Source organism: Phoxinus phoxinus (assembly GCF_949152265.1).
Source record: "Phoxinus phoxinus genome assembly, chromosome: 18".
NCBI lineage: Eukaryota > Metazoa > Chordata > Actinopteri > Cypriniformes > Leuciscidae > Phoxinus > Phoxinus phoxinus.
The window spans coordinates 17612875-17639378 of NC_136893.1; the positions used below are offsets into that span (position 1 = coordinate 17612875).

The 26504-nt window shown below is 37.0% G+C and overlaps 3 protein-coding genes across 3 annotated transcripts; 1 reads left to right on the top strand and 2 right to left on the bottom strand.

The window, feature by feature from the left end:
• Window positions 1-431: 431 nt before the first annotated feature.
• ppdpfb (pancreatic progenitor cell differentiation and proliferation factor b) lies at window positions 432-2468 on the top strand. The gene is made up of 5 exons (XM_079589303.1): window positions 432-629; window positions 1180-1272; window positions 1360-1437; window positions 1798-1897; window positions 2055-2468. Exons 2-5 carry the CDS (start codon window positions 1218-1220, stop codon window positions 2176-2178), a joined length of 357 nt encoding a protein of 118 aa, XP_079445429.1. The 5' UTR covers window positions 432-629; window positions 1180-1217; the 3' UTR covers window positions 2179-2468.
• Window positions 2469-11359: 8891 nt separating this feature from the next.
• On the bottom strand, window positions 11360-19008 carry ptk6b (PTK6 protein tyrosine kinase 6b). The gene is made up of 8 exons (XM_079589673.1): window positions 18499-19008; window positions 17079-17200; window positions 16825-16985; window positions 16311-16479; window positions 14315-14473; window positions 14027-14208; window positions 13539-13692; window positions 11360-13221 (listed from the first exon to the last, which is right to left on the bottom strand). The coding sequence occupies exons 1-8, from the start codon at window positions 18894-18896 to the stop codon at window positions 13013-13015; spliced, it is 1554 nt and encodes a 517-aa protein (XP_079445799.1). The 5' UTR covers window positions 18897-19008; the 3' UTR covers window positions 11360-13012.
• A 157-nt stretch (window positions 19009-19165) lies between these two features.
• srms (src-related kinase lacking C-terminal regulatory tyrosine and N-terminal myristylation sites) lies at window positions 19166-23475 on the bottom strand. Its single transcript, XM_079589674.1, has 5 exons — window positions 23377-23475; window positions 22509-22667; window positions 20605-20786; window positions 20363-20519; window positions 19166-20087 (listed from the first exon to the last, which is right to left on the bottom strand). The coding sequence occupies exons 2-5, from the start codon at window positions 22540-22542 to the stop codon at window positions 19888-19890; spliced, it is 573 nt and encodes a 190-aa protein (XP_079445800.1). The 5' UTR covers window positions 22543-22667; window positions 23377-23475; the 3' UTR covers window positions 19166-19887.
• Between the last annotated feature and the right edge of the window lie 3029 nt (window positions 23476-26504).

Below are 26504 nucleotides of genomic sequence, written 5' to 3' on the forward strand. Positions count from 1 at the left end.
ATTACCAACTAAATCGCAATAATACGTTTATGGTCAATTTAATAGACGTGGGTATTATTTGTTTTACAAATGATAAGTGGAATTTTTGATCAAAACACTACTTCCCCTACCGGGAATCGAACCCGGGCCGCGGCGGTGAGAGCGCCGAATCCTAACCACTAGACCACAAGGGATGCGTGACAAATGTGTTCGATGAATATTACAAAAACAAATTACCAAACTTTTTAAAATGCTATTCATTGTATGCATTTATTGATTTTGTAATGCGGTATTATGCCCACAATGTGTTACAAGGCCAAATTTTGGCAACAATTTCACTGTTTCTGAACATTTTCAGAAAGAAAGCACCAACCCTTCCGTCCTTGATTTCGCTGGTTTGATCCGGTTCCACGCGGAGGTGTTTATATAGAGGAGAGAGACGCCCCGCCTCCATTCAAACGTGTCTGTATAAATGTCAGCGAACGAGTTGTTTTTGTTAGACAGCATTGCGGTAGTTATTTCCTGACGTGGAGGGTCTTATCCATCCAAACCATTTCAAATGGGCCCCGTCGCCTAGCGTTTTCTCCCCAAAGCCTCCGACTGAATCGAGCAGGGTGCTTTAATAACATCAGCACGAGCGGCAAAAGAAGGTGAGGATGTGGTCTTACAACTAATATTTTAAAGGGTGGTCATTGTTTGGGTTAGAGAATTTGAGCAGAGTACATTTTAGTCTATCACTGTTAATGATATGCATCTTGCTGTAGTGCTCTACATACAATATGCATGTTTTCTCATGTTTGGGGCAAATTGTTTCTTTTGTGAGTACATAAACATGCCTCTCAGTCTCAACTGGCAAAATTATTATGGGCTTAACGCTACTGTAAGTAACTTCCTCGCTTAGTCTTCTAAAACATGCGGTGGAAAGCCTTTTCTTAATGGATGCCTTGTGTGGCATAATGTCACTTTGGTTATTATTGTGGTTTGACACTAAAACATGAGTAACCCTTACAATAACAATTTCTAACCAAAACAAGGTTTCAAACCACACATTAGTGATACAACCTTTTAAATGCCTTCTTTTGAGTCGATCTGTATTCATTAGAAGCAATTTTTCAGGGTTATTATGGTAAATTATAATCTGGTTGCTACAGAAGCTGTCATATCATATCTGACCAAATCTCTTGTTCGCTCTCCTCACAGGGTTTCCATCTAAGTCACGATTTACACAAGTCTGTAAAATGGCAGCCATCCCAGCTAGTGGTTCTCTTGTTGCCACTCATGACTACTACAGAAGTAAGTAGCCTTGACTGTTACAGTAAATGCAACATTAATAGTTGATGTTATACTGAGAATTTGTCTTATAAGACTGTTTCTTTTCAGGGCGCATTGGCTCTACATCCAGTAGCAGCTCATGTGGCAGTTCAGAGTACAGTGGGGAGGTTATTCCACATCATCCAGGTCAGTTGCAGTTCATTGCAACATTTCTGACAATTTACACCCGCATTATGCAACCATTTGCACAGTCATCCACATCAGCTCTGTTCAAATGGGTGTCCTTCTGATTGTTTTGGGTAATCATCTTTTGATGAAGTCACTTCATTGAATTTAGAAAAATGACTATTGCTTAGTCATCTGACAGGGCTAAGCCGTTGTCTTCACCTGACTGCATACGTACATGTACCAGCCTAAGTGTCTTTGTTTAGAGACGCCTTAACAGTGATTGTGTTAGTGCTTGTGTATTTGTATACGAAATCAAGATTAAAAGATTAGGAAAGACTGGTTGTGCTTTGTTCTGACCTGTGTTTAATTGTGCTTTAGGTCTGCCCAAGCAGGATTCTGGGCATTGGTGGTCCAGTTTCTTCTTTGGGAAGCCGAACCAGCCTGGTATGGGAACTCTTACTGAGGAGGCGCAGCAGAAGTGAGTCACTGGATTGAGTTTCACCTAAATTGGTGCATGTAACATGAAGGCCTTGCCAAGTGCTGATTTGAAATGCCTATGCAGTTGCAAATTTGTAACGAGGTATCAGTTTGTCGTATCAATGGCTACCATTCTTAATCTGGTTGTCTCTCTGCAGGTCAGGGGTGGTGAGCGTGACCAATGGGCAGGTGACATGTGTCGCCCGGGAGATGGTGATGAGGCAAGCGAGCGACTGTAGCGATGGAGGCAAGTCGGAGGCGGGGAGTTCTCCTCGTTCCTGAATCCGAGACCAGATCAGGACACCAACGCTAGGGGACGGAAATGGTTCCCTAGTTTTCTTTTAATTTCCCATCCATATAATGGGCTGTTTTAGTACCTTTTTTCTTTCTTTTTTGTATTCATTGTTTTATATATATATATATCACGTAATAAATGGAAGAGCTGAAACTTGCAAAAAGAATTTTGTACATTTTTACACATCTGTAACTCTGATGGAGATTTTGTTACTTGTTATTGTCTTAACCTGTGTATTTCAGCACAATAAATGGTCTTAAACAGCCCACTACTGCTACTGGATTTTGTTTGTCTTTATAATAAATTAAGCATGCACCATCTTCCCTCTATAGTTGAGGGAAAAGACCTCCTTTTCCAAAAATAATTTTCTATGCATTTAATAGTTCACTGGAAGGTGCAGTTGTAATTGAATGCTAAAAGCTGAGACATGTATGGGGTCTTGAGGAGAGCCTGCATTCGTTGTCCATTTCTTTTGCACATGGTTCTCTTATATTCCATGGTAATTGGGAGTTTTGTATGCGTGTACATTACAGCTGATTTGTACTAAATTAATTCTAAAGTGCAGTGTGGAAAAAAGGAAATTTTGTTAATTTTATTTATTAGAATGATCAGATTACGTAATCCGCTGCAACTAAATTCAGCGAATCCGCTTTCAACTTGGACAAACAGAATGTTTGATAGTAACTGAGGGAGACTAAATGTCATGACCATGAAGAACTGCCCTTGAGTGAAATGTCAGTTCCCCTTGTATAGAAATGATCCAAGAATTTGAAAAAAGCCAACAGTTAGTTTTTAGAGAATGTTTAATTCAAATAAATGCATTAAGCATCCTTTTGAACAGGGTGAGCTGCAGGTCCAGGAAATAAAAATAGGTTCAAAGTGCTCTTGAGTGGAATAAAGCATTTTAAAGACACTTTACTAAACTAGTGCATTGCTTTCTGAATAGAAGACATCTACTTTCATACATGGTTTATGAAACCCCAAAAGGACAGAACATAGTGCCTGTGGACTTCAAAATATGCTGTGTGGGCAGTAGACCAAACAGTGAGTATGGAAAATTGCTCTGTAGAGATGACGTTGTACGGCTTTGTTCCCATGTGTACATGGATTTTCCAGGTCACTAAGTTCCGATGGTTGGTTAGAGACATGGAAAAGCCTCTTTGTGGGATGCTGACTGTTCTTTTTCAGGCATCATTTTTCCTTTGTTCGCAGCAACAGGTCCCAACTAAGAGACTGTGACAGGTGCTGTGATAGTTTACTTTTTGTACTTTTTAAAATGCAGAATAGTTGGATGTCCATTAAAGACAAATCAGTTCGCTCAATTGCCATCTTGGCTATTTTCTGTTTAGGCAATAGATACAGTTCCTATGAATTTGAATGATGAAAGAGCAAGATCTCCAAAAATTAAAAACAATATTATAAATTATGTCAAATCACGTTACATTTCAGGTTGGTCCAGCTAACGCACATGCAAAATAATATAATCATAAAAAATAAATAAACAGGCAATGGCTATCTTAAAAAATGGGATCTTTTAACTGCAAGCTAGGACCGTTTCTTATATAGTAGTCATATTGTGAGCTGTGATTTCTCCAATTTATTATTTTGGAGAGGTCTATCTCTTCCTACTGTTGGTGGGAATATGCTTTGTGTAAATAAAGCAGAGTGAATGCAACACGACTAAATGAATAATTACACACCCGTTCAAAAGTTTGGGGTCAGTAGCACATTTGTTTAAAGAAAAAAAAATTAAAAATGTATTCAGCAAGTGTGCATTAAACTGATCAAAAGTGACTGTAAAGACATTTATAATGTTATGAAAGATTTCTATTTAAAATCAATCCTGATCTTTTGATCTTTCTATTCATCAATGAATCCTACCAAAAATGATCACAGTTTCCACTGAAATATAAATAAGCACAACTGTTTCAACTGATAATAATGTTTCTTGAGCAACAAATCAGCATATTAGGATGATTTCTGAAGGATCATGTGACAGAGGACAGGAGTAATGATGCTGAAAATTCAACTTTGACATCACAGGAATAAATTACATTTTAAAATATATTCATTTATTTTAAATTCTACTCATATTTCACAATTTTACTGTTTTTGTTGTATTTTTGATCAAATAAATTCAGCCTTGGTGAGCATAAGAGTCTTACTGACCACAAACTTCTGAATGGTAGCATATAAACTAAAACTAATTTGTTGTTTTCTAACATGCAAGTCTTCTGTAGACAATGCCAAAAAAAACAATAATAATCTAGCAGGTAATAATCAGCAGCACATATAAGTCATACCCTTTTTTTCCAGCACTATGAATTATTTTTGTGCAGGTGTTTACTTGACCACACGATCAGCAGGACTTATCCGTTTGGAAGAGGTTTCGCTTGATGTCCGGCTCCTTGAAACCACATTTATTGTCCAGCGATTATTCATAGGCCCTGAGAAATCTGCATTCAGACATAAAGACAGGAATAAAGAGACGTTCTTGTCAGAAGTGATAAATGTACATCTAGTTAGATCAACAGATCTCAGTTGAACTTCTACCATACCTTGGTGTTTGGATTTGGTCAACCAGACAGTCACTTGTCTTTGCTTTGGTTCCATTAAGTTATCAGAAAGACTTTTGACTGCCTTCATTTTGTCTGTTGGGTAGATGCCTAAAAACAAAAACAATCACACACACATAAACACATGAGAAAATCCTCTTAGGCATGCATTTGATCAAAATAAATCTGAATCTGCACTTTATTTAGCATTGATACATATTTTAAACTCCCCCCTGTGGTGAAAATTCAGCTTTTATTTTGTTTATGTCTATGTGTTTTTTATGCTTTAAGACAAACCATGTGCACATTTACAAGTCACCACCATTGCTGAGTATTTTCTCCTTAAAACTGCAGTGATCTGAAGACAGTCTCAAAAACGCGGTTTGAAATGGTTGGTGTTTTTGACGTCACAAACTTGTAACCAATCAGGATCTCAGTGTATCTCTGAGCTGGTGTGAGTGAGTGGAGGCGGTGCAGGTGCTAATTTGAATATTCATTGCACCGCATATACTAGATGAGGCAAGGGTGTAGAGTTACATTCAAACTATTTTAAGGCATGAATACATTTTTTCAAGGAAAAAAATTAAATATGTAATTTTGGGGATCAAAGATGAGTTTTAAGCGATATAATTATTGACTACAGGGGGACTTTAAATGTCATTTTAAACATTTTTGTTTTTCATTATTTCTTATGATGTTTTTACCCAGTAATGTTTAAGCAATGTAATTCTATTTCTGTCAATTCACAAAAAGAGGAGCAATGTTTTTATTTGTTCAACAAATAAGTCAATGACTATGTCAGTTGATAAGGCTAAAATAGGAACAGTGTGTGCTGTACATTCAGGTACAAGTTCATTCATGAGAAATAAATAGAGCTTTGGGAAACTGCAGAGAGTCCGAATAACACGTGTCCTGTGGCTGGTTAAACATCAGAGAGCTAAAAATAGTGTTGCACTTACTCCGATAAAACTCATTCCGAGCGAGCAGACACACGGGGGCATTTACGGTGGTCATGGTCAGCTTTTATGTGTCAATATGATAGAACCAAATGCTTGGAAATGGAAGTGTTCTTTGGAACCTGGAAAAATATAGCAAAAGAAGTGGATTTAAGGTCAGTTCGGAATCACCTTTATTTGTTTTATGGTCAGAGAACAAATATACTCATCAGAGCGACATAAACATGATAGAAAAATATTCTGGGAAAAAACCTGGTCAAAGTCCATTTTGGAAAACTAAAATCTCTTATCATACTTTAGACAGAACGAGACCAAACTTGTTGACGCCACATAAAACAAACATGCTGATTGTAGATGCATCGCAGGTGTGTCAAAAGTCATAGAAATAACCTTTGTCCCAGTTTTGCTCAAATTGTAAACATAATCCGCTGGTCCTATGTAGGGTTGCTGTGCACGTAAAACTAGCATGTACATATACAACTATATGTTCAGCTTTGCGTGAGCAAAATAAAGGTTGTTCTGAGTAGCAGCATGGCTGTGATTTCGTCCACAGATAGTTTCTTAATGAATCAGTGTTTTTGAACAAATCGGGTTGAGTGAATGATTCAGTGACTCTTTAGAGAGTCACTTGTCGCCACCTATTGGGGTATCAATGTAACTCACAGAAAGAGTGAAAAACGGTATGTTATGTCTGCCTGATGGGAATTCACTAGGGCTACTAATGCCTGACATTGTTATATGATTTGGCATAATTCCTGTTTGACTGACAGCTACCGCTTTGTCTTCAGGGTGTGTTGAAGTATCTCTACCAAAATACTTTTCCAACTCTAAAATGAAGTCACTACTTCACACGAACAGTGAGAGAGGACAGTATGCGATCATAGCTGGATGATGCTAATTATGGGAATGAACTTTGCTCTATATAGCCAGCCAGAAGTATAATTTGATCTTGTCTTATATATTGGGAGCCTTGTTTTGATGCTGAATATAAAAGACAATGCTTCTCAACAGTCTCCTGCATGGTTCTTTTTCTTTTTTTCTTTTTACTTAGACACATAACAGTCTTCTTAGCGTGTGAAGGCTCTCTTAAGCACTAATCCTTCACTGAGTCAACATGAAATTGGTCTTGAACACAAAAGCCTTTGTGTGAATGAGGTGTAATCCACAGTGACATAACACCAGTGAAAACTACACTTCCTCGGCACACTCTGATCATTTTAAAGAGTGAAGCAGTGAGGGATTAATGGAAAACTGGATGCCGTTTGATCTCATTTGAAAGATCATAAAAGGTTAGCACATTAGAGATGTCTGGGATTGAATACAGATGCAGAAGTCTGAAAAGTTAATGGAAAAGGGTGTCATTCTTCTACAAAGATCGATGTCCTCCAAGCAGTTTACAAAGACCAAAAGACTAAAGTTTTTCTGTGAATTGATGTATTTGTTGGGCAGTTGTATATGAGAGAGAGAGAGAGAGAGAGAGAGAAAGAAAGAAAGAAAGAAAGACAGAAAGAAAGAAAGAAAGAAAAGAAAGAAAGAAAGAAAGAAAGAAAGAAAGAAAGAAAGAAAGAAAGAAAGAAAGAAAGAAAGAAAGAAAGAAAGAAAGAAAGAAAGAAAGAAAGAAAGAAAGAGATAGATGCAGAGGAAATCTAATCCTTACAGATGTGAAAATTTCCCTGCTAAACTCAGTGAAACAAAACACATTAACAAGCCACATTTCTAAAGAAACATTAAAAACAACTTGACACAATTCAAAAAGTCCTGGACAAATACAATTTTCAGAGACCTGCTTGGTTAGTATCATGTCAACCTATTAGACATATCTAGGTCAGTTTATATATACAGCTTGTGGTTATATATATAGTCGGCTTAATGTTTTTAGGTGTTTAACGTTCCTTCAAATCTAAAAACAGTCGTGTCGCTGATTATATCTGCCAATCAGCCATTTAATTAGAAAGTCCATGCATTATGCCTTGATCTTATCTTTAAGTGGACCTTGCCTTTTTGTAGGCTGTCTGTCATGTGTAAAATCCTTAAAGTCCAATGGCAGAATAAACGTCCCAGAACAATACTTTTTAAATCTTGTGAAGAAGGGAAAGCCTGAGGAATCGTTGAGGATATCCAGACACAGATGAGGCAGACTGTAGTTTTATATCAAACCCCTCCTTTGCTCCAGGCTCAAGGACTGAAAAGCTATTTGCTAAGGAGCTGGAGGTCCCACCCTGAGGAACACCCCTGCTTTCTTGACCATTTCGAAAAGACTTCAAGGAATCAAGGAACGGTTGGGATGCCCTGCTTATGCTCTGCTACAATATCTTCCAGCAAGTGCCAGTGGAAAAGTCATTGCACAAGAGATACGCTTCTACTTTTACACATGAATGCTAGTGATTTGAATGGACTTTTAGTATTTATTGTAATATATAGGCTATATATATATATATATATATATATATATATATATATATATATATATATATATATATATATATATAATTATTAAACTGTTTATTAAGCACACTGTCAGTAGATTGTGTTTTTGTTGCCTTTTGTTGTAATTATGTCTATAATCTCACATTGCCGGTATTTGAGTTTAGAGAAAACCCTGCAAGCCATCAATCCACTTTGACCTATATTCTCGATGGTAAGAAAAACAGGAATATTCCATGTGACATGCCTGCTAAAGAGTCTTGAACAGGAGGAGCCATTGGGCTGAAGCATGCACTTCTCCTGTTTACTCTCCTGCCTTGTTATTTAAAGGTCATTCTGTATAAAGGTTAATGGTGGGCAGAGAATAAAATGGGGGAAAGCAGGAGAAATAGGTACAGATTAATGAATAAATAAGGCCTTGCAGCTGCCCTTCAGAAACACAGATGTGGCAGTTTTGTGTGTGAGATGTTCTTATAATAAGGACGGAGTGACTCGTGCTTTGTTATTATATTTACAGAATTTTGTGATGAGATTAAGATCGGTTTTCAAATCTCTAAAATTAATCTTGATTATTTTTTTATTTTAATTTCCAGGAATTACAAAATGGCTAATTATTATGAATATTTTAAGTATAAAGCTGAAATATGCAGATTGTGCCCCATTAGTTGAGCAAACAAAACTTTTTTTTTTTTGAAGGGTTAAAGGATAATTCCGGTATTTAACACCTTGAGTCTATATTGTAGTTTGTTTTGGATGAACAAGAGTGGTGGACAACATTTTTTTTGACAATGGTTCCTCTCTCGAGTTTTTGACTATAATAGAATTGGCCATGGACCCATTTAACATTGGAGTCAATGGGCATGTCCGAAAATGTCATTAAAACAACCTTTAACATTAGTTTTCAAAATTGTGCAACTCAACGAGTGATTAGTGATGTTAGTTGATGTTCCAGAAACAAAAAGTGTTGCGAAATACAGTGTTGCGAATTTTACGAGGTGGCTAATTCGTACCAATTCATACGACCTCACTCGTACGAATTTGTACGTTTTTTGCTAAATCGTACATATTTTACGATTTGCCAAAATCGTATGAATTCATACGAATGACCTACACCTGACCCCGCCCCTAAACCCAACCGTCACGTGGGTTTAGACAAATCGTACAAATTCGTACGAGTGAGGTCGTACAAATTCGTACGAATTAGCCACCTTTTAATCACTCGTACAAATTCGTACGAATTGGTCGTGAGATAGCGTTGTACTATTTCTACAGAACTATTAGTATTAAATTACTGTCCCCCCCCCCCCTTTTTTTATTTTTAAAATAGGCCTTACGTTAGACGGGTTTAAACCTGAAAAGTACACCCACGAGAAACAGTAGGCTACATGGTCGTGGCAGTTACCCACACTGCACCCACAACACTGTAAAACATTGGCTTGATGCCAGTTAAAAAGGTTAGTGGGTGCATGTCTATTTGTGGTTGACCTCAATTGACTGTATAATTTTGCAAAAGAGCAACACGAAACCTGCTGCTATATTAATGAATACAGACATTTCCAACACTGTTAATATTATCTCCATCCACTGAATGTTGGCAGCATAAGGTCATATAAACTGCTTGGTTGCGAGGTGTTGCCCTCATCATTATCATATCATCACTCATGTGGTTAGCATTATCCAGATGCTGCTGCTCGGGGAAGCCATAGCATGACCTATTTTCAACTATATAAAACCACTGAAGGGTGTTGAACTGTTGAGTCACAAAAGTGAGATTTAAGCAATGCCAAATATAAAATAGTTATTATTTTAAACTTATATTACACAAGTAAAAAGAAATTGCTTTATCCAAACTGTATATCAAATATGTTGACTTATGCTAAATATTGTGCTATTTTTTGTTGCCACAGTGTGAAGCATAATTGTGTCATTAATAAATAAATAACTCAAATATCCACTCCTTAAGCTTCTTTTACTTCAAAATCAATTTGTGTTTTAAGTAAAAAAATAAAAATTAAATTGAAGGGGAAAATACCCATAAGCTATTGCATATCAGCCATGTAATAGTTTTTCTACTAAGAATTAATTAGGTTTGATTTTTTTTTCTGACTATTGTTGTATTTTTTATTTAATGTTACCTCAGGTGAAGAGTGTAAATTTATATTACCAAAGTACAGTTCTATGTACCAAGCCTGAGCCAGAATCCAGTCATAATTTCCTTAATAGGCTACAGCTAATTACTAATTCTGTTTAAATAATTAAGTGCAAACAATTATACATTAATCACATGGAATTGCCTTCTTGCAACTAGTTAACTAAAATGGTTAGTGCAATCACATGACTTCGAAGAGAAAGACGTGCAATTACTTTACTCGAGCCAAAAAAAGTCAGAAGTCGTCAGATGTATCGATTTTCCAGTGAAGTGAAAACAGCTGGTTTAAAGGGGAAAAGAGTGTCAGGGGAGCAGGTCGATGGTCAGAGTCTGTGGAGTGTGGACTGACTCTGAAGATCACGCTCGGACAGCATGAGCAGGTCCGTGAGCCGCGGGACTCTTCTCTTCTGCCGCATGGCCGATCATGGATCACTCACAGGAATTACCGCATGCTACGTCACCATCATCTGAGCAAGAGCACAACAAAACCTTTTATATAATTCGATATTTATGCCCATATAGACATAGGCCTAAAATCTATTCACTTTATTTATTTATTTATTTGTTTGTTAATTAATTAATTAATTAATTTTAAGAAAAAGAAGACACTCAACTGGAAACAGGATGGAAACAAGCTTTAGCTACATTGTAGCCATGTTAAAAGTTATGGTACTGTATGAGGTGTCTGTTTATTAAGGAAAATATAGGCTACTCTTAAACTTTGTCTGCATTTTGAACATGTAATTTTTGGATATTTAAAGTATGAATAAGGAGGCTTTTATACTTAATTTGTTAATTTTATTGGTCAAATTTCACATTCATAAGTGTAAGTATTCTAACAAAAAGCCCCTTTTCTCAATATTAGTACTAATGGAAAATCTATTAAGACTGTGCATTTAAGTAGCCTACTGTCTTCAAAATCTTTGATTGATACAGAGGTCCTGTATTTTTGTGAATGTTTCTTATTTTATTTTATTATTATATATTTGTTGTATGTGTTTTCTTTGCTCCCCTGGCTCCAAAATGTATGTTGTATTGTTTGACTGTTAAAGCATAAAAAAAAAGAAAAGAAAAAAAAGATTTTGTCCATGGGAAATTTATTGGATGGTTGATGTGATTGACAGGTTGTTCCGCCCTGGCGCCGGTAAACACGTCATCAGAGAAGAGATATCTAAAAATAACAATAATGATGTGCATGGATAAATAAATTCTAACACTGCAATATTCCAAAGAAGTGAAAATATTTAAAGTTCACCCCATGTCCACGTCCACCTCATTGTGATACTGTGATTAAAAAAACGAACATATTTTATTCTCTTTAAAATATTGAGTTTAATATTGAAACAATTTGATAGCCTAAATTTAGAAAAAAAATAGCTGAAAATGTGCTTCGTAAAAGGAATAACAGGAATGACACTGATGATGATGATAATGACAATGACGAACATGATCCCATACATCAGCAGCTCTTGTCAGTAGTTCAAACACAGTGTCAGAGCTTCCATAGGGGGATGTCGTGTTTGTTGTTGTTGTTGTAGTAGTGAAAGCATGAAGGTCGCAGTTGCCAAGTACATGATTGAACATGGTCATGAATAATTATTTTATTTATGTATTTGCAGTTTCACGCTTTATGACAGCTGCACTATGATGACATGCCATTGAATTCAATTAAAATACAGACTTCTTGGTTGCAAGCTCTACAGCTCATCAGTGAAATAAAAGTGTGTCGCCATCTCCTGGTGAACTTTCATATTGCACAGGCCTGATTCATTGGTTGACCTATTGTGAGAACTTGAAGCATTGCTAGTTTTAACAATGACCCTAGAACAATCTATCACCACCTGCTGCATCAATATAAAGTATTACATCTGCCAAAACAAATATTTTTTATTTATTTAATATAGACCTTTGAATTTGCAGATATTTGCATGATATGATCGCAATCCTTCCCCATCATTACTGTTTTCTTACGCAATTAATCTCAATTGAGACACACATGAGATTGTGCCTGTCATGAGGTCATTTAGAATTTTTTAAGGAGAGGGGCTCTAACATATGTGTGTCTGTGCTTTTTTTTCTCGGCAATGTAAGATTGCCATAAGGAATTTGTTTTGGTGAACTGTAATAAAAATTAACATCGCAATACATCATAAAATACAATAAAGGTATATTACGACAATACAGCACAATTTAAAGTGTACAAATCAACATAAAGCAGCATGTCTTGTTTGTTGTTTCATAGCATTTTGTACATGTTCTTTGGCATTCATAGCTTCATATTTAATAGCCTATATACCTCTCTATTGTTTTTCACATTTGCATTAAAGGCTTGAGAAGAGGAAAACATTAAAAACAAGAATATTTACATACATTCAATACATAAAAAAAGATTAGTAATTTTAACTTGTATTTTAATGCCCCTGGCCTGAACAGATTGTAATTACAAATTTAAAATGGTTTCATGGTCGTCTAATTAGTTCAGTCTCTACCTGAGAACAACAAGGTTTATTATTATTATTATTTAAAAAAAAAACACAAATAAATTATTATTTGCCCTTAGCGCACACAAAAAGTGCTTCATGTGCACATCTTCCTCATTATCTGAAAACTGATGTGTTGGACTAATCTACAGGCCATCTAATCCATCAAGGATAATTCAAAGATGATTTTACGTTGCATCTGTCTTGTTTTGGTTTCTAAGACTTTAAGGCCTCAGGATGATTGCAAGAAGTGGAATCTAACTGTGCGGTTTGCCCGAATAATTATAGACGCTGTCTTGATAGTTGTTTAGTTCATTCTTCAGGACTTTAAAAGTGGGACGGTCCTCTGGCTCTGCTCTCCAGCAAGATCGCATGATGTTATAAATGATCTGTGGACAACTGGCTGGTGAAGGCATTCTATAGTGTTTTTTTGTGACGAGATCATACACCTCAGCATTATGAACACCTATAAAAGAAGATAATGGCTTGAATATACAGACTCAAATGTTAAGGACTTAAGGCTGTGAGGCAAGAAACCCAAGATGAATCGGGTAAAAAACAATTCACTGATTACATTTAGCATCGCAAACAAAACGCCTCTTTATTTGTACTGTAACTTAAATCTGCATACGCAAATAGATAAAGTTCAATACAATAAACACTTAAAAGTCCATTTGTGTTTTCTTTTCACTATTTTTTTTTAAATTATAAATATAAATGATAAATATTCTTAAGTCTTAAACTAAAAAAACATGATACAACAATTAGCATGTTAAAACCGACCTGGGTACGGCACGGCTCCATGTGTGACGATCTCATAAAGGAGAATCCCAAATGACCAGACATCAGATTTAGTTGAGTAACGGCCAAGACCGATAGCCTCAGGCGCGGTCCACTTATATGGTATTTTCTTGTCATCACATATATAAACAGGCTCCTAGACATGTCAAAAGACAACTTCATAGTACAAATGGATGCACTGAAGAGTACTTAAAAATGATTGTAAAATCGCTCTTGGGATTGGTTAAATTTGATTGTTCTGTTTCATAAATATGAATTCATATCACAGGATCAGGATCACAAAACAATGCTCCCTACTGAAATTTCAACAAAGCAGGAAGCAAATGTCCCTATAAACAATTTCAAGAGTAATTTCCAGGATGCAGTACTTGAAAGTTGACAATAAAAGGTGCTGGTACTCGCTTTTGTTTTCATGTTGGTATGTGTGTTTTTGGTATGTGTGTTTTTGGTATGTAAATCAGTTTGCTCACCTTAATGACTCGAGCTAGGCCAAAATCACCAATTTTGCAGACATTTCCCTCTCCGACCAGAACATTTCTTGCAGCAAGGTCTCTATGAATACTGTTATGCGCCTCTAAATATACCATCCCATCTGCTACTTGAGCTGCCATGTCGATCAGAGACTCCATGTCCAATGCCATACCCTCTTGACCTGAATGATGGGGAGTGATGTATAAGATTGAGAACGTGAGACCGCATAATCACAGCATAATAAATGCAAGACATCAATCAGTCATATCTAGGGGACAGCGACTGACTTCTGAGGAAATTAAGCAGGTCGCCCTTCTCTATTAGTTCGGTGATGATGTAAAACGGTGCGGAGGAAGAGCAGACGGCAAAGAGAGAAATCAGGTGTCTGTGCCGCAGACGCTTCATGATCTGCACCTCCAACTGAAAGTCCTTCTGCTTCAGAGCATCTGTGGGGGGAAAAAAGGAAGAAAAATAAATAGATATTTATTAAATATTAATAATACTAAATATTATTTATTGTGATATTTATTTATTACAATATATATATATATAAAAAAAATATATTTAGTATTTATTAGAAAATCAGCATTTTTACCAGCAAAAATATATAAAAATGCTTAAACCAAGATACATTAACGACATTGAATAAGATATTAAGACTTCTCATGATGATGTACCTTTAATTTTTCAAACTCCTTCAGGAAATGTTCTTGTATTTTTTTACTTCTTGTTAGAATATTGTTTAAACATATTCATTAAATTTTGTTAGATTTATGCTTAAAACAAGAAAAATGATTTAACAATGGTGTAGGAAGGAAGTCATTACATAAAGCACATTTTTCTTGTGTTAAAGTTTAGATTTTTTGCTAATTTAACAAGACAAAAGTGTATTGCAACGTATAGTACAACATTTATTCCACATTATTTATTTTTCTGTTCGAGGTATTCAGTTGCAGATTTACCAGTGTAATGTTGAGGATCACTGCCATTCTGCATGACTTACATTGTGTTTTTTTTACCTCACCAGTAATGTGTGCAATGTACAATCTGGAACCGTTGGCTGTAAGGTATTCATACCCTAAGGCTGCAAAGCAGGTGGTTGCCTTCATAAAGATACATTTATTTTGTTTGAATTATGCAGTTGATTTTTTGCCCAATGTCACATTACCCATTTACATCCAAAAATTGCCTATCCATGTCAAGCTTCAGTTCCTTCCCTCAAGGAAATCCCAGAACACTGTAACCGGGAAAAGAAAGAATTCCCAGCATATGGGGTTCTGTCTGGAGTATTGTGTATTACCTTTGAAATTTTTTTACTCGGAAACACTGGTTTGAGTTTATTCTATTTCCTGATATAGATTTATGAATGTGTTAATGTTAAATTCCAGCCGTGTATCTTATTCTAAGGCACTCTAAAACCTCTTTTGATCCACTGCATTAACTTGTGCTGTCAGTGTCAAGTACATGAATACATAAGCACTCTTGTGTTTAAAGCTATGAAAAGGTCAAATCCAGCATTTTTCCAACAAACACTGCCTATGCTGAATCAAATTGTAATATCGATTTATAAAAAAATAAAAAAAAAGATTAAGATGACGAGTTTGTGGAATTTCTTAATTTAAAGCTTCAGAGTTTCAGGTAACAAAACATTTAAAAACAGCCAGAATTTCTTTTGTATAAAAAGAACAGGCGGAGTTGAAACTAGAAGACTTGTAAGTTGCATTTGTAAAGGTCTGTGACACACCAAGCAGACGTCAAAGAACTAGCGGTGACGAAAGCTGACAGTGTTGTCGTCTCGCGTCGGCTGCGTCTGGGCCGAAAAGCTGCGCTTGAACACACTTAAAACACTACAGCTGGCTGCCAACTAGCTTGTGCGTTCTGCGTCTGTATGTAGGGAAATAACTGTCTATATCACCAGGTATCATAGTCTATGTTCATCATTCCAAAATTAATTTTGGATAACAATCACGCTGATCACTCTCTTCATTCCAGGCGGCTCATGCTGTTCTGAAAATTTTCTTGTATGAATGCTCAGTGCTTTCATCACTTTAGCTTTTTTTTTCTTGTACACTGACTCGCATGCTAAACTGACTAGCCGATGACTGATGTGAGCCCGACAACAGCTGACGTGTGGAACACACCGCAAAAACTAGCCCGACTGGTGTGATTGGCGTGTCCGACGTGGGATTGGTGTGTCATGGCCCCTTATATATTATTTTGCTGTGCAACATTTACATTCTTATTTTCAGTTCTGCTCTGTGGCACCTCTGTGTATGAGCTCACCATTGTTCTTGAGGATTTTGATGGCCACTTTAGTGTGATTCTTCCACGTGCCACTGTAAACTTCAGCAAAGTGGCCACTGCCCAGCAGCTTCTCTAAGCTAAGTTGTTCTTTAGGCACCTCCCATTCATCGACTGTGGAGGGTGGCAGATTCTCAGGCCGGGGCTTTTTCTACAGGAAGATGAGTCAGTGGTGTCAGGAAGTAAGTTTACAAATGCAATTCATTTTATTACTGCAACTGTATATAAACACGTCCCATATTTACTGGGTTGGATGCTTTACAATCAGACATCAGCATGTGTTTGCTGGAGGACTGAAAAATTAGTTTCTTGATGGTGTAAATATTTACTGTATCTAATCCAAATGGACAGAAGATGGTGTTCTAATAAAAATGAAGAAACTCTTTCAATTACTTCCTCATATGACAAAACTGAAAGAGAATGTGAGAATAATGGAGATAAAAAAACAAGCATAAGAGGAGAATGGGGAAAAATGGGAAGAGAAAGAGAGCCTCACCCGAATACAGGGTCGCTTCAGTTGGTCTGAAGAGGAGAATGGGTGAGTTTGATAATATTCAACCACCTCTAATACACTGGCGAATGTAGGAGATGGATCCACATAGAACCTTCCATCAGACTGGTAGATCTTGAAGTGCTTTGCTTTGTCCTGTGTCTTCACTAAGAGAGAAGATTCAGAACTTCAGTTATGCGCTAACAAATTCACTAATGACTGTCAGAAAACAACACACACACACACACACACACACACACCTGAGATCGCAAAGCCCGTGCTGTCAGTCTCACTGATTCGTACAAGAAAGGATCCATTATCATTTCCTGCAAACATGAGGTGACTCAATGCTTCAAAACGGCTCATCTTTCCAAAAAACCACCTAAAGATACAGAAAACACATGGGTTACAGTATAATTTCCTTTAGGGTACAATTGATAGCGTATGTGTTTATTAATGTACAGTATTAATCATTTGTGATCCTCCACTATTTAATTCACATTCCTTTGAATCAGATCTGTTCAATGAATCAATCACCAAACTGATTCTCAAAACGAGGAACGATTCACTCACGAAACAGACTAATCAGTTTCTTCCGTTCAACTGTGTTTCAGTTCACTTAGTAAAGGGCCATTCACACCAAGAGTTTTAATAATCGTTGTGGTTCTAGGGAAGGGAAGTCCACATCACAGCTACAACGATAATGACACAGAGAATAATATTGTTGAAATCAGTTTCAGAGCAATATTTCCAGTTGATGAATGATATAAACATTGAGAGCCATTCAGAACCCATCCTGCTTTAAAGAGCTTGAGTATTACATAACTGCATGCTTAAAATAAACATAAAAAATATCGTCCATTGGTGTGACAGTCACGTTAATATAATTATCGATATAGTTAACTTTATATTTAACGTTATTGGTGTGAACGGGCTTCACAGCCTTCACAGCTGTTATTGTCTCACTGGAGGAAAACATTATCAGTGTCATAAGTTCTCACTTCACATTTCTTCACCCACAGCTTCATTTTTTTTACTTGACAGCTTCAACATGCATTCTGCAATGGTGGGGAGGGGAAAAAAAATCTCACAGGTAAATGCAAGTACACCTGGCTGCAGCCTGCAGAACACACACTTACTCTGATTGGCTTATTCATCAGGCATTCATGATAGAATAGAAAATGTGTTTGTACTCGTACTAGTTGGTGTAGGTCAGAGTAGTGCATGGATTGATGGGCGAACAAAAGTGTAAAAGAGAGGTGTCTAATGCCACATTAAGATAGGTTGAGCTCAGTCTAGAGCACATAGTCTAATAATCTGAGATAACTTCATTTGTTTTCTGTTAACTTGTTATATCCATAATGTAATCACTATGTTTTTAGCTACTGCAAGTTTAACTTTCTACATCAGTCGAATTCACAAATCAATGTTATAGTGAACCAATTGAAAATAATCGGTTAAAAATTCGGTCACGAAACGGGTCTAGGTAGCCTATTAGATCTCGATTTATAGCCTAGGCTACTTTATAAATAAAAATGTAACTTAATGCTTCAAGCTGAATTTACGAAACTGTTTGCTGAAATAACTACAACATTAACAACAGCACTGAAATAAAAAAGCGCTGTTTATCTAGGTAATATTGTTAACAAACTACTTTTCAGAAGTAGCTTTGACACTCACGGTTGATACTCTATGGATTCCGCTCGCGCCAGATAATTGAACGGAACAAAGCCGGTGGTCACCCTGCCGAATGAGTCGATTTTTCTCGCACTCCACCAGTCACCGAAATCGTTGACAATCTCGAACATATCACCAGCTTTGAACGACAACTCCTGTCCGTCGCGTGCCTCAAAGTCCCATATAGCAGTATAAACAGCACTCTTCGGACTTGGAGGCTGAGGCTGAGGCTGAGGTGGATGTGGCTGCGTGTAACGATCAGTCCCTGTATTATCGGGTCCTTCGCCCGTACGGTCCCTGTCAGTGTTCATGCTGTTTGCTCCATCGCCCGCTGAGGATCCGCATATTCTGTCCCAACATGTCTTAAGACATGGGCAAGTTTTCCTCAAACATTGACCCATGAGATAAAACGGTCCCCGAGAGACACCTCTAGAGGATTCCCATACGAGTCTAACTAGTTTAGGGAACTGACATTAGAGTGAAACCTTCCGCATTTGAACCACGCCTGTGGACGACAATGACACAAGCACAGTAGGCTAAACAGGCAATCTTTATTGTTTGAGGTTAAGTGCTTTACAGGCTTACCAGCATGCTTAAAAATTTCTGGTCAATCTCAAAGTCGGGTTACATATTAGGCAAACAAATGACCAAGAAACTGCAGAAACATGTATACTGAAAAAATACTTTATTTACAAGAGTTATTTTAAGAATAATCCATTGGAAGACAACAGACTTTTGACATGGATGTGATTTCTACGAAACCGATCATGAGGAAACCTACCCAGGTAGTTTTTGTCATATGGCTCCTGTGTTAACCACAGTATAGTTACACGATCGTGTACCTGGTAGAAAACAGTTATTTGTGCAGCCTGCCTTTCACATAGGCTAAAGACACTCAGCAGTTATAATTTAACAGCTGTAGTTTTCACCGTCCCGACACCTGTCCGTACACTGGCAGGTGAATCTTTTGTAAACATAAACTCTGATCTGAAAACATCAGATTAAATAATCACCTGTTCCTACTGCTACAGAAACTGAATGGGCCAGATCAACTCTAGCGCAAAATAAACTTAAGTGCAGGGCAAATGATGCATATTATAAGGGTGCATAACAGTGCTCGACATCTTGATCCACCGATGATCAGGAGTCGCTATGACAAGCTACAGATAATCTGGCCCTGTCAGATTAAGATGATGCACGTTTCCTCTTTTACAATTTCCGTTCCTTTCCTCAACTCTCATGGAATCGTTTAGAAGTCCTTTAACAAGCATTTATTATTGCACATAACTTCATTAACATAAGCAATCAAAAAGTCTTATGTGCATTTTTGTCCATGCAAATCTTTCCGTCCCACAGGATCTTCTGCTTCAGTCCGCCTGTTCGCCTCGTGTTCTACACCTCAATGGTTTTGAAGTAGAGTCTGGAGTAGATATTGTCCAGCTGACTGTGAAGGGCGTGGAACGAGGGCCGCTTGGAAGGCTCCGCGGTCCAGCATTCCATCATAATGCGGTAGATGTTTGGGGGGCAGCGATTTGGACACGGTAACCTGTAACCCGACGACAGGATCTCCAACACCTCCTTATTATTCTTCCCTGTGGGAAACAGAGTGTGGCAAATGTATAGAATATATATACACTAGCGTTCAAAAGTGTGGGCTCAGTACGTTTTTTTAAAGACATTAAATTGATCAAAAGTGACAGTAAACTAAAGAGATTTATAATGTTGCAAAACTCATATTCATCAAAGAATCCTGGTGAAGAGCCATGGTTAGCATAAGAGACCACAAGCTTTTGACTGGTTGTGTATATAAAAAAGGGAAGGCATTTAGTGTTTCGGGAACAAAATTTGAATAAACAGAGACCCATACCATCATACGGCATCTTTCCACGTGACATCATCTCGTACAGCAGCACTCCAAAGGACCAGACATCAGATTTGACGGAGAAACGCTGGTAGAGTGCAGCTTCTGGAGCCGTCCACCTCACAGGAATCTTGGTGTTTCTACTAGCTGTATACACACTATCCTGCACACAAACACAGAAGTACATACTAAGCAGAAACTATTTTATATGCATAATTCCAGCAGCATCTTTGACATCCGACCATTACCTTGATGATGCGGGCCAGACCAAAGTCAGCTACTTTACACACCAGGTCTTCTCCAACCAGGATGTTTCGAGCTGCTAAGTCTCTGTGGACAATGTGTCGATCTTCCAGGTACGCCATTCCTTCTGCTATCTGACTAGCCATGTAGATCAGGTGAGCCGAGGTCAACACCTGACCCTCCGGTGCTACAGGAAGAACATCCATGAAACAGAAGGGTCCACATGTCTGAGACCACATTGAAAATGTGGGATTCTAAATATATGTTATATCTGGAAATAAACTGTAAAAATGTTTATTGATTTAAAATAAATGATAAATGTATACATGTTTGAAGATTCAGTTTTTCTAGGCCACTAATCAAATATGTTTTACTAAGTGACATTGATCATGTGACTCTTTGTACAGTAACAGACAAAGTCAAGATGCATCACTGTTATTTTAGTTTTATTAATTGAATTAGCTTTTATTTTTTAAATGTTTAGTTATGTTAATTTTAGTTTATTTTTTGCAATTTCGTTATGTGCTTTAGTATGGAAGCTTGTTTCCACTACATAATGAAAAATAAAAAAGGTTATTGCGACTTTTTTTCTCTCAGAAATAAAGTCGCCATTGTAGGTTATAAAGTCAGAATTGGTGATATAAATTCGCAATTGTTTGTTATAAAGTCCGAATTGCATGACAAAGTCGCAATTGCGTGTTATAAAGTCAGAATTATGAGATACAAACTCGCAATTGCGAGAAATATACTTAAAATTCTGACTCTGCAAATCTCGCAATTATGACTTTGTAATACGCAATTGGGAGATATAAAGTCAGAATAGCATGATATAAAGTCGCGACTGCATGTTTTAAAGTCAGAATTGTGATAAACTATTCTGTGGTAAAAAGAAAAAAGTCAGTCTTTTTTTGTAGAATTGGACTTGATAACTCGCAATTGCGAGTTTATCTCACAATTCTGAGAAAAGATGTCAGAATTGCCAGATATAAACTCGCAATTATGTGTTATAAAGTCAGAATTGAAAAAAAGTCAGAATTCTGACTTTGTAACATGCAATTGCGACTTTATTTCACACAATTCTGACTTTATTTCTCGCAATTCTGAGAAATAAAGTCAGAATTGTGAGATGTAAACTTGCAATTGTGAGATAAAAAGTCGCAATTATCTTTTAAAAATGTTTTATTCTGTGGCGGAAACAAGCTTCCATAGTTTTAGATTTTTTTTTTTTTTTAATATTGCTATTTATGTTTTCTTTATTTCCATTTTGATTTACAAATCAAACTAAAACTTATTTAAGTTTTTTGCAAAGGCAGCATTTGTACCTTTTATTTAGTTGAAGTTTTTTGAAGTAATTTATTTTACTTCAGCTTTATTTCAATTAACAGAAATGTTTTTAATTGTACATGTTTTTATTTTAGTTTTAGTTAACGATAATAACCCTGCTTTGGATTTCATTTTGTGGATTTCATGCAGCTCAAGTCATTAAAGCAAAAGGGGAAGGTAATAAATTGAAAGCCAATCTGAATTTTCAATTCAACTTTCAGTCAAATCGTTATGCTTAAAATATGATTTCAGTTCAGGGAATGATGCATTAATTCACAGAAAAGAAAACGAAACATTTTATTTGAAGAACTTGGTGCACAGAATGAAGGTTTATAGTCAAGGATATACTATTGTTTAACGACTTCATGTACTTTTGAACTGTAACTATAAAACTATGTGGTCAGATAATGCCATAAATGTTTATGAGTACAAACTTGATTGTCTGATAAGAGAAAATAAAATGCAATGCACGAAATACCAAGACCATATAGAGTAATCTTGTGCGATTTATAATACATTTTTCATAGATAAATATGCAGGTGCAGTGAATCTAGAGAACAGGGAAATAGGGTGCAGTGACACTTACAAGAAAGATATGATTTGAGACTTCCTTTAGTCATGAGCTCTGTGACGATGTAGACGGGCTCTCCTCGTGTGCAGAGAGCCAACAGCTGAATGAGCTTCGGGTGGTGCAGGTTCTTCAGTGCGTGAACCTCCTTCACAAACTCATCCACCTTTGTGTCCTCTACAGGGCAGAGTGAGAGAACAAAAGTTAGAACACAAAAAACACATCAAAAATCACATTTATATTTGTATTAAAAACCATTTGTGTTCAGACAATGATCCCTTTTTCAGGGTTTGATGCAGATCCAGATGATGGACAGTGCATCGAAATTTAAACAAATTCCTAGGTCTCCAACAACAGGTTTACATGCATCCAAGATTAAAAAACACTTTAATTTTCTCATAATATTTCTGGTAGCATCACCTCTTTTCTCAGTGTCTGAAAAGGTTGAATAAAGGATTCGATTAGAGCCCTGCATTTCAGCCCGAGCCCGACGGGCCCCGACTTATTTACGCCCCTAGGGCCGGGCTTCGGGCCAATTTTCACGTCATAGTTCACACGCGGGCCGGGCCTCGGGCCTGTTTTAGGCTTATCCTTCTTTTTATAGCCTATTTTTGACATGTATTAAAATTAAATATGAGAAGTTGACGATGGAAAAACAAACATAGAAAGACGTTTTAAACCTATCACACTGACATATGACTTACACATGACAGTCTGCTCGCGCTCGCGCACACACACGCACGCACACAGGTTTCCCGGCGGCGCGACCCAAGATTTGCGCGACCAGCTCGCTGTTTTTAGTGTCCCCGCCAGCAGCAGAAGTATAGCGAGCGTGACTTCAGCGCAGCTGGAATAGTTCAAGAAAAAAGTACGACTGGATTAAAACCTTCCACTGTGGATGCTGTGATTTTTCCAAGAGGTCCTCGCTGCAGCCTGTAGCACGATGACGTAGCTGGATGGTCCAATACGTAGTGGACGCTGTTACGCGCATGCGCGGGTGGTGTGTTTTGGTGACATCATATGCATGCGCACTAGTTGGTGAACAATCGCACGTGCTTTGATCTTCCAAGAAGAATAAAGTTAAATATGAATGGTCACTTGAGTATGCAAGCTCTTTTCCGCCACAGAATAAAACATTTAAAAAATAATTGCGACTTTTTTATCTCACAATTGCGAGTTTGTATTTAGCATACTGACTTTATTTCTCAGAATTGTGAGATATAAAGTCAGAATTGCGAGAAATAAAGTCTCAATTGCGTGTTATAAAGTCAGAATTGCGAGATATAAAGTCAGAATTGGGTGTTATAAAGTCAGATTATAACATTTTTGACACATAGCCTAAATGAATTTATAACACATAATTGCGAGTTTATATCTCCCAATTCTGATATTTTCTCAGAATTGTGTATATAAACTCGCAATTGCGAGTTATAAAGTCAAATAAATATTATTCAAAAATATTATTATTTTTTACCTCAGACTAGTTTAATATCTCACAGTTCTGACTTAAAAGCAATTTGCGACTTTATATCATGCAATTCTGACTATCTCCCAATTGCGTATTATAAAGTCAGAATTGCGAGATATAAACATGCAATTTTGAGAAAAAAAGTCTGAATTTCAAGTATATTTCTCGCAATTGCGAGTTTATATCTCATAATTCTGACTTAATAACACGCAATTGCGACTTTATATTATGCAATTCTGACTAAGACTGTTGCAAAGAGAGATTGTTTCTCCTCTAGGTCCAAAATTTGATGGACCTTTCCAGGTGCTCTTGACAACTAATACATAATTGCGACTTTATATCACGCAATTCTGAGATAAAAAGTCAGAATAGTGATATAAAAAATCGCAATTACCTTTTTTAATTTCTCACTCCGTGGCGAAAACAAGCTTAGACATGTCTTGCAGACACTGAACAGCAAATTAAGACGAACCTTATGTACAGATCACTGGAAAAACGAGTAGCCATTAAAGAAGGAACTCTTACGAGGCAAAATATCATTAAGCACTTTTTTTTTGACATCTGACAAGATTTATTTTCTTGATGCTGTTATTATTTTTGCATTTTCCCTTGGATGTGTACTGGTATTGTAAGATGTTTACAGACCTTATTGTATTGTACCTTTAAAATTACAGAGACAATTAGATTATTGACTCATTTTTGCTTCCACTCAACAGCAAATATGACCTGAATAAAATAAAATGGCTTTATTTTAAAATGTTCTATATACACGCATTTAAAAAAATACTTGCAGTGAGGACATGCTATTAATCTATCAAATTTAGGTTTAAAATCATGTGATTTAAAATGTTGTAAAATTAACTATTTTGTATGTAGAGAGAAACTCGGATAACTTAAGCATCCCATTTATGTAAATAATTACTTATTCATCAACAATTACTTATTACTATTTAACTGTACTAATACTACACAGGTTAGATTAGAACATCATCTCAATACAATATTGAGCAAACATGTCACCTTTACCAGCGCAGGCGAATTATAACCATAGACAGTACGATTATAACCTAGAGATCGTTACTGCGCATGCGTCTATGACGTCACCAAAACACACCTCCATCCACTACGTATTGGACCATCCAACTACGTCATCGTGCTACAGGCTGCAGCGAGGGGTGTCTCGATTTTTCTTCCGATGCTCTGTGAGACTGTGCTTAGCCGTGTTAGGGGGCTGTCTTGTTGGCTTTCGTTTGAAAACGACTTTATTTTCATCAGTCTGTTGGAAACTATTGGAAATAAGAATGGCCATGTTCTGTAGTGAAGACTTGATTTTTGAGGTAAGATAATGTGCATGTTTGTTTTTAATTTAATGCCATTTATTTGATTTGTTTAGAGGCTATAGCTCATTTTGTTTGCGAGCGCTGTTGCCACTGTGAGCAGCAGAGCAGTTTGCCTCAGCTTTTAAAAAATGATAATAAACGTTTAAACTATAACTGTCTATGTGTGATATGCTTAAGGTGTTTTATGGATTTTATTGTAGCCAAGTAAAGTGTTGATTTGAGAGGCTAAATGGATCAAACATGTTTAACTCGCTGTCGGCTGCTTGGTCGTCAATAAAAAAACAAAAAGAAACCGAACATTTGTCTAAATTAACTTAATAAAGAAATAAAAAGAAACATAACTAACAAAACGGAACTATTTTAATGGCTGCAAATAGTTAGTTTGCCCTAGACCAGGCTACATGTAGCCTATATAAAAAATAAAAAATAAAAAAAATAAAAAACGGGCTCGGGTCGGACTCGGGCTGATAATTATGATGAGCTGTCGGACACGGGCCGGGCTAGGGCCTAGATTTGAGGCCCGTGCAGGGCTCTGGATTCGATATCTCTAAACCCTCATTTCCGAGAGCCTAATCTGTTCTGATTGGTCAGATGGGTCAGTCTGTTGTGATTGGTCTACTCAGCTCTTATTGGTCAGATGGCTCAGTCTGTTGTGATTGGTCAGATGGCTCAGACTGTTGTGATTGGTCTACTTAGCTCTGATTGGTCAGATGGCTCAGACTGTTGTGATTGGTCTACTCTGCACTGATTGGTCAGATGGCCGAGTCTGTCGTGATTGGTCTACCTCTAGAAGCACGTCTTGGAAACAAAAACGCCCATTACCATATCTGAATTTCAGCTCTGGATGGGCACTTTAAGTAAAATTTAAATCAGTTCACTACATCAGTTTAAATGCCCGGGTATACTTAATGTTCAGCTTTCCGCTCCGTGTCCGCACAGCTTTCAAAGAATACTCAACTGTGGAAAAGCGCAGATGGATGCGTTCGACACAATTGCTTTTCTAAACTCTACCAGATAGCAGAGGGCAGCACTGAGTCATGTTATTTACAGGACATTCGCTCGGAAGGATAAAAGAAGAGAAGTAGCGGATTCGCCATTGCATGCAAAGATTTGAACAAGAACCAAAACCAAAATGATATGCTGCTTTGTTTACTGTTTTTCTGTTTTGTATCACACTCTTCTTCGACTATTGCACAGTCCATCATC